General features: G+C 32.6%; 1 protein-coding gene across 1 annotated transcript; it reads left to right on the top strand.

Annotated features, from left to right (window-relative positions):
- The first annotated feature begins 5,034 nt into the window (after positions 1 to 5,034).
- On the top strand, positions 5,035 to 7,137 carry LOC145001004 (annexin Gh1-like). Its single transcript, XM_078960320.1, has 5 exons — positions 5,035 to 5,149; positions 5,852 to 5,997; positions 6,087 to 6,305; positions 6,392 to 6,604; positions 6,716 to 7,137. Exons 1-5 carry the CDS (start codon positions 5,074 to 5,076, stop codon positions 7,010 to 7,012), a joined length of 951 nt encoding a protein of 316 aa, XP_078816446.1. The 5' UTR covers positions 5,035 to 5,073; the 3' UTR covers positions 7,013 to 7,137.
- Positions 7,138 to 8,925: the final 1,788 nt, after the last annotated feature.

Here is an 8,925-nt window from a genome sequence, read left to right as displayed (position 1 = left end):
AAAACAAGGATGCATAGTGGTTGGTAACTACGCCTAGAGCTTAATCCAGATGAATGCAATCTATCAAACTCACACACTCTAGCATTTACAAAGGAAATGTAACATTTAACCCTCAAATGTATATTACACTTTAAAGCAAATAAATAGACATAAATTGAAGCTTTTGTGTGAGGAAATATATACAATTTGGTGTTCTTTGTTGATTTGAGTATGAAAATGAGAGCAAAGTAGTTAGAAATTCATCAAAAGATTTTGGAAAATGAATGCAAAGCATTATGGCCTATGTACTTTTGCCAACATGGTGAACTTTTAAAAGGCTGAAACACGTGGCATTTATTGATTGAATTTCTTAAAGGAATTCTAATATATAATGTATAAAGAACGTTCTTTTATCTATTATTAGACTTGTAATTTTGTAAAATAATATAAGGTAACCAAACAATCTTATTTTTGAGATTTTTTTTCCGGAGATCCATAATATATAATGTATTAAGAACGTTTTTTAATTGGAGTTTTCACCCCGTAAAGTTTATAAAGCAAGCATTTTTGTAAATTAACATGACGCGTGTTAACAAAAAAATTATTATTTCTTTTTATCAAAAATTCTTTTACCAAATATCATAACTTAGGCTGTCCGGTATGGGATAGATCCCCACGCGTGAAGTCCGACATGGCACCTCAATCCACACGTCAACACCGCCCACAAGGAGCGTAGGTGTGTTGTAACTTGACCGGCTCTACGCTTGAAGACGACCAATCACCGATTTTCTTTCCAAATGATCAAAAATAAAACCATTGCATGTATATGTTTGTGTTAAAAAATATATATTTTTTTAAAATTATTTTTCAAATTTAAATCATACATCCTAACTATAAATACCAACAATTTTATACACATTTCACATTACAAACAAATCGGACGTACGATGCAGTAAATGGAAAGCAAACAAATCGGACGTACGATATTAGCGCGCTAAAACTAGTAACACGCAAATGGGGCAAAGTTTTTGGAATCGTGTTTTAGATCATTTTAGCGCTATTAGAAAAGCAAACAAATTGGACGTACGACGTAGTAAATGGAAAGTGGCGCGACCTAAGAGCAACTTGCACCAAATTTAATGTCATATTTGACAATCTAAAAAATACGCATAAAAGTGGTAGTAACGATTTCAATATTTTATCAACTGTAAGCTATCAATACAAGCTTACCAACGGCGGTAAAGTATTTGACCATCAAAAAGTGTGAGACGTTTGTCATGAGGGTCCAAAATGAGTCATTAATCGGATACGACACATTCAGAATTGACCACCAACTCCAACAAAAGGCCAAGTACTTCTGAGTCGGATGTGGATTTTGGCCTAGACCTTAATGATAACTTCGACGGCACCAAGATAGAGGGTCCACCCGAAATCAAACTTCGTCGACCACCGTGAAGGGACAAAGAGAAACAAGCGACGTCTTCATCCGGAAAAGCGAGTAGCGAAGACATACTTTCGGGAAAAATAGACAAAATCTCTAATTTTTCTTGAAAAAAAATAAAAAATGGAGAAAACTCGTCGCCAAAAAAGAGCACTTACCGATCTTCAAATTATACACACAAAGTCCAAACCGGATCTCGATCCGGAAAATCTAGCAACATTTTTAAAAATTCAACAAGACTGCGAAAAATATGACAATTAGGTTCTACGATTTTTAATATTTATGTTTTATTTTCAATGTTTTTTTAGTAAGTTAGGTTTAAATTTCTATGTTTTTATGTTTTTTTTAGTAATTTAGGTTTTAAATTTCTATGTTTTTTAAGTAATGTAACGAGTTTTTAAGTAATGTAAAATATTTATTTATGATTAATAATTATGTTTTTTTTATTTAATTTAGTATCAAAAAAATAAAAATAAAAAATATAAAGATAAATAATATGGAATGATGATCATTTTTCAAGGATAGTAGTGTGTTAGTAAACATGTAAAGAAGATAACATGACACAAACACTTTTCTAATAGGGATGTAATGACCATACCTCTTAGCCTTATGGTGGAAGGAGTGAATCATTCCCAACTCATTCAACCTATTTGTCATATTAGTTTTTTCTCGCTCATATCTCTTTCATCATTCCTAACTCATAACACATGCAAATTATGTATTTTCCAAGACGCTTAACCCATTCAATTAAATACATACAAAACAACGTATGGTACAAGTAAACAAGCACAATGTATAAGAGAAAAGCAGTGGATTGAACAACCCGTTAGATTCTTTGTTTGCGGGACCGATGCTCTCGCTGAAACATGTCACCGACGATACCGCCAACCCAAATGTCTTATCCCGCCACAACTCCATGCACCCTTAAGGTATATAACAAGTCTTTACAAAATCTTTGGATTTGGAGAGTAAAAATCTTCACCTTTTTAGCAAATCTTTACAAAATCTTTGGATTTGGAGAGTAAAATTCTTCACCTTTAGCTTTTACAAAAAACTAAACATGTTTGTAAAATACAAAAAATGGTTTTAAATCTTTCAATATAAATTGATATTTTAATATATTTGAAAAACTATATTTTACTTTCAAAATTTCCACTTAAATATTTCATCAATATTTAGTAAACTATTAGAATACTATATTTTTTATTGGGATAATGACTTATGAGGGTAACTACCTCTTATCCGTGTTCACATATTGACAATTTCTTCTTTTTTGTACATAATAAAACAATTAACTTGTTTTAACTGTTTAAATTATACAAATATTACCGGCTAATATATGTTTTAACCGGTAACTCAAAGGGAAAATGACTACGGAGGGTAACTACCTCTTATCTGTGTTCACATATTGACAACTTATTTTTTGTACATAAGAAAGAAACTAACTTGTTTTAACTGTGTAACATCCCAAAAATCATGATCGAAAATTTCGTTTTTAATTTAATACTAAAACCATAATTGTCAAACCATTAATTTAATACTCCAACATCGGACATCGCCCGACATCAGGCCCCGCCTGGCATTGAGCCCCGTTCGGTATACAAATTTGTCTCTTTTAGGCCCCGCCCGCTAAACACATACAATCATCTAACATGCTAACACATAAAGAAACATACTCTACTGTATCCCTATCCTAAGAAACATACTTTACTAATAATGAGATACAAAACTTCATCCGTACTCAGCTAGTTCCAGCCAGGACTTCAACAGTGCAAGACGAGTCTCCTCACTGTGTGAATGGGTCTAAGGCCATAATGCCAGCCCATGTAGTATATGAGTAGGAAGACTCGGGGGTTAGCCATAGGCATTGTTTGCTAGTATGTTATTCCAGACCAAGGTCTGATGTCGGGCAGGTGCCTGAGGAATGTTTTCATGTCAGAGTATACTTGTTGTATGTGTGATACTTGTATATGCCTGGTAAAGAGGTGAGTATGGGCGAGCTCCCGTATCTCATCACTAGCTGAGTACGAACGATGTTCTGTATCTCATTATTACCAGAGTATGTTTCTTGGGACAGGGATACAATAGAGTATGTTTCTTTATGTGTTAGCATGTTATAGGATTGTATGTGTTTAGCGGGCGGGCCCCGGAGACAGGCGGGGCCTAAGAGAGACATATCTGTATACCGAGCGGGGCTCGATGACGGAGTATTAAATTAATGGTTTGACAATTATGGTTTTAGTATTAAATTAAAAAGAATTTTTTTTGTCATGATTTTTGGGATGTTACACAGTTAAAACAAGTTAGTTGCTTTCTTATGTACAAAAAATAAGAAGTTGTCAGTATGTGAACACAGATAAGAGGTAGTTACCCTCCTAAGTCATTTTCCCTTTGAGTTACCGGTTAAAACAGATATTAGCCGGTAATATTGGTGTAATTTAAACAGTTAAAACAAGTTAGTTGCTTTATTATGTACAAAAAAGAAGAAGTTGCTAATATGTGAAAACAGATAAAAGGTAGTTACCCTCTTAAGTAATTTTCCCTTTTTTATTCGTTCCACAAGTGCAACATTTTCTGGACGTGGCATCATTTTTTTGGAGCCAAGGCAACACTTTTACGAGTTTAAGGCATCAATTTGGGAGCTAATGCAACACTTGTTGAATCTTCACCATCTTTTTGTATAAGAAAAATTAAATATTCTCCTAACTTTTCAGGATAGAATGATGCATTTCTTTTCTATTTATCATCCTATGAAGATCAAATCTCAAAAAAATAAAATGAGATTATTAAGCAAAAATGTAATTTGAGATTTGATCTCAATATCATTATAACAAAGTGAAATTATAGGCAAACACACCAATAATACTTAATTGAGAGTATCTATTTAACATATACCGTACATTAATGTTAGAAATGTTTAATATCATATTTTCAGTTTAGCATAAGAAATTGTACTTTATAATTATAATTAGTAACAATTGCTTATTTAATTTTAATGTTATATATATTTTTTAAAAGTATAAGTTGTTAACCTATGGACCATAGTTGTCAAAATCGCGATCCTGATCGTAGGATCGTACGATCCTACGATCCTGGGTATGAAAAACGATCCGAATCGTAAAAAGATCGTATTTGGGGTAGGATCGCAGGTAAGATCGTAAGATCGTAGGTAGGATCGTAGGATCGAGATCCGATCCGATCCTACCTTCCTTTGATTTTTTTTTTTTTTTTTTTTTTTTTTTTGCAAATGAATTTTTTTTTTACCACTTTATGTCTTTTATCCTTTACCAATCTACTATTTATCATTTTTTATTGTGACTTATGACTAATATTTTGAAGTTTTTATAACTTTTGAACGAAAAACTAAATGTTTGAAATAGTTTTCATGATTAAATATTATAAATTAAAATTATATTCTATTTTGTGGGATCTTAGGATCTCGATCCCGATCTTACGATCCCGATTTTGCAAACCCAAAATCGATCCTAGGTAGGATCCCGATCTTGACAACCTTGCTATGGACATTCCGAATTCTATTTTTTGATGAATTTAATTGTAAAATTTAAAGAATAGCAATAAGCAATTATAGTAATCTTTACGTCTATAAAGGCAAAGTTGGAAAAGAACGAACGCCTGACATTGTTGCACAGAAGATGTCGACGATTACGGTTCCGGCAGAGGTTCCTCCCGTCTCCGACGACGTTGAGCAGCTTCATAAAGCTTTTGAAGGTTTTTCTATAAATTCATCCATTTTAATTAGAATCGTTATTTTATTTTCATTGGATTGTCAATGCTGTACACTTCAATTTGATGTACAAATCTCGATTGATTTCTATCGTTAATATCTCCATACGTGTTTATCAATTGTTTGCCCTTGTTGTTTATCTTCTTATCCAGAAATCTATTCTCAAAATTCTCTCTAATTTGATCAGTTTTTGAAAATTATTATCATCATCATCGGATTGTCAATGCTGTTGTATGAAATTGAATGTCGACTGATTTCTTTCCTTTCTGATCTCGTAATGTTGATATATAAATTGATTATCATGTAACCTGTTTTGTATATGCAATAATCTGTAAAACGATAGTAATCATTTCGTAAATCTGATCATGATTTTGAATTCACTTCTATCCTATAATGGCGCATTAACGATCGAATCCAACCTTTATTTGTGCCTGTTTTGAGTTATTTTTGGAGGATAGATCAATCATCAATTATATGATATGATTAATTTCATGTCGATTGATTATTGATGTTTTAATCAAAAGAAATGCTAGGAAAACGAAGAAGATCATGCATGAAAGTTATAAATCGCTTTGGATTTGTGAAGAAGATGATTGGTGCCTTATTTACCTACTAATCCTCTTTCGAATCAATTATCATACCTTTTCCTGATGAATTTCCTTTCCAATTTTTTGATTCTGTTGAAGGATGGGGAACAAACGAGGGTTTGATCATCGAGATTTTAGCTCACAGAAACGCAGACCAACGTAAGCTTATCCGCCATACTTATGCTGAAACTTACAAAGAAGATCTCCTTAAAGCTCTTGAAAAGGAACTCACAAGCGACTTCGAGGTACATTCAAACCTAACTTAATTACTTTTCCATTCATAAACCTATTCAAAACCAGGTTTAATTTGATCCAAATTTGTTAATTAATTTAGAGGATTATTCTTCTTTGGACTCTCGATCCACCTGAAAGAGACGCATTTTTAGCAAACGAAGCAACAAAAAAAGGAGCTAAAAGCAACCATATTCTTGCTGAAATAGCTTCTACAAGATCCTCACAAGATCTTCTTCTTGCAAAGAAAGCTTATCATCTTCGTTATCAGAAATCCATGGAAGAAGATGTTGCACACACCACAACTGGTGACTTCCGAAAGGTAGCTCAAATCACAAAACTACAAAACTCTTGTTTTCATTTCAAGGGCATTTTTGTAATTTCATTCTTCTTTTTTTGGTTCTGTAGTTGTTATGGCCTTTGGTGACGAGTTACAGATACGAAGGGGATGAAGTGGACATGTCGCTTGCAAAAACAGAAGCAAAGTTACTCCATGATAAAATTACAGAGAAATGTTATAACGATGATGATTTTATAAGAATTATCACCACAAGAAGCAAACCACAAATCAATGCAACTTTGAATCATTACAAGAATGAGTTTGGACAAGATATTAACAAGGTATGAAGTATGATTACGAACATTGACTTATTGACTTTGAATCGTTACAAGAATGAGTTTATAACTTGATATTAAAATTTATGTCAAAAACAAAAAAAAAAATGTTTATAGGATTTAAAAGCTGATCCAAAAGACGAGTTTTTAGCAATTTTAAGGGCAACAATAAAGGGATTGACGTATCCTGTGAAGTACTTTGAGAAAAGGTTAAGGCTTGCAATTGAGAAGACAGGGACTGATGAAAGTGCACTCTCAAGAATTGTGGCTACAAGAGCTGAATTTGACATGAAAATTATTAAAGAAGAATATAAAAAGAGAAGCAGTGTTTCATTAGATCAAGCTATTGCTAAAGATACTAGAGGAGATTACGAAGACATGCTTCTAGCTCTTGTTGGGACTACTGAATCTTAAAATCTAAACTTATTTCAGATTGTTTGTTTATGATTTTTAAAATTGTTTGATTAATTTTTCTTTGCTTATGTGTTGTGACATTGCACATATGTGTATACATCTAAATAAAGTATTTCGCATTTTAATGTAACGACCAGAAGAAAGTGATGTTATATGTTATCAAAATTGGAAAAAAAGAAGTGATTCGATGTGTTATCAAAATTGAAAACAGCTCGTTATTTAGTTTTTTAATAAAGGTTGGAAGATATACTACCTTTAATATTTCATATTTTCTTTCTGACTATTTTTTTCTCACTCTCCTTCGATTTTCAAACTGAGGAAATGATTATATTTCACCTTGTTTGTTAAAATAAGATTTTACTATAATTTAATAAATAATTAAAATAATTAAAAAATGATTAATAAAAATGCAAATACTTCATTACTTGGAAATAGAAAAGTACATAATTGAAAAAAAAACCATAAATTAAAAAAACGAAACTAATACAACCTATGAAATCAAGCCTAGACGAGATATTTTTTCTTGATCTCCAAATCGTCTCCTGAATAAAAGGTCGATGCTTTGCATAAAAAATTTCATATATTTCAAGCGTTTTTTTTTCCTCGCATGCCTTTTCTTTTTTGGAAAATTTATCCTTTTCATATGTCAAACGTTCGGTGAAATTCAAATTATATTGTTCGAAGCTCATTGTCATTTTTCTGCATTTCCTGAGATTCGCTGAATCTCGATGCTTTTGAAGAAGATTTATTCCCTTTCCTTTTGCTTCGTCCCTATCTATCCGACGGATAATTTCATCCAACTCGAACATGCCTCATTATATTTGAATGCCCTTCCATTGTTTCCCTCATGAAACAATTGACACGCCTCTTCGAAAATTTCATCATTTTGTCCGTTTTTTCTTTAGTTTATTTTAGGTTGTTGTGCAACTCGTTCATCTTTGAAATATGCTTGTAGATATCTCAAAAATTTGTATTTAATTGGTGTTTATTATAGTGGTTACAATGTCCCATTTGTCTGAGAAATCTTTTGGTAATGCGTAGCAAAATATGATAAATGGATTGCACATTTCCTTCCTTTACATCCATGGATATGTCAACCCATGATTTTGTTGACACCAATATTACCATCGGAATCCTCCATTGAGGGGTTGCATTTTTTTAGTGGTTGTCGCTTATTTTCCTTATCGCATAGAGGGTGTTGGTTGTTGGCGATATCTTTAAGTGAGAGAGGTTGAGTTTCTCGTACGAAGTCGTCATTTGACTCATCCAGGGTTTCGGTTTGTGGGTCGTAAAAAGAGGGGGGGAGGGCACAAGATAAGGTTGGGTTCGGGTTTGGATTTGTGGCATAAGATGGGGTTGGGTTGGTGAAACTTGATATGGAAAAGTCACGAAGTTATTGATCATGTTATGGGCAATATTTGGCATAACCATCGAATAATGTTGAACATTTTGATAATGAAATAGTTTTTTGGGAGGGGGATGAGTAAGGGCATGAATTGGAGACGATAAACCAGAATCAATGAATCAAAAAAGAATGTACATCTAGTTTGGCATGCTTAAACTAAAAACACATGATTTTCTTGACAGACTTTTGGGATGAGGTTGTTGGAATTCATTTTGTTGTAAAAATGAACGAAAGAAAGAAAAACAAAGAAGATGATATGAGATTAAAGGTTAAAATTAGTTGGTATTTACAAAGTGGTATAATAATAATAATAATAATAATAATAAAATATTTAGCCGTTGGAAGGAGAAGAAAAAGGAGAGAGTAGTGTCTCATACTCCGTGTGGTAATTGACCACACCCTCAATGCGGTGTGCCTGATGCGGTGCAACTTTAATGGGTTTTGTTTTACCCACCTTCAATTTGCTATTTATTTACATTATAACATAAGTTTTCAAAAAAAAAAAAAA

This window comes from Lactuca saligna, chromosome 6 (assembly GCF_052625555.1).
Source record: "Lactuca saligna cultivar CGN05327 chromosome 6, ASM5262555v1, whole genome shotgun sequence".
Classification (NCBI taxonomy): domain Eukaryota; kingdom Viridiplantae; phylum Streptophyta; class Magnoliopsida; order Asterales; family Asteraceae; genus Lactuca; species Lactuca saligna.
The sequence above is the reverse complement of the archived record's forward strand: the minus strand, read 5'-3'. Positions and strand labels throughout refer to the sequence as shown.

What these genes read in the sequence shown, in the direction of transcription:
- LOC145001004 (XM_078960320.1), top strand. Translation starts at nt 5,074, where the DNA reads ATGTCGACGATTACGGTTCCGGCAGAGGTTCCTCCCGTCTCCGACGAC. An exon ending in GCTTCATAAAGCTTTTGAAG is followed by an intron (nt 5,150 to 5,851) that starts GTTTTTCTATAA and finishes ATTCTGTTGAAG; the next exon opens with GATGGGGAACAAACGAGGGT. An exon ending in TTGGACAAGATATTAACAAG is followed by an intron (nt 6,605 to 6,715) that starts GTATGAAGTATG and finishes AAATGTTTATAG; the next exon opens with GATTTAAAAGCTGATCCAAA.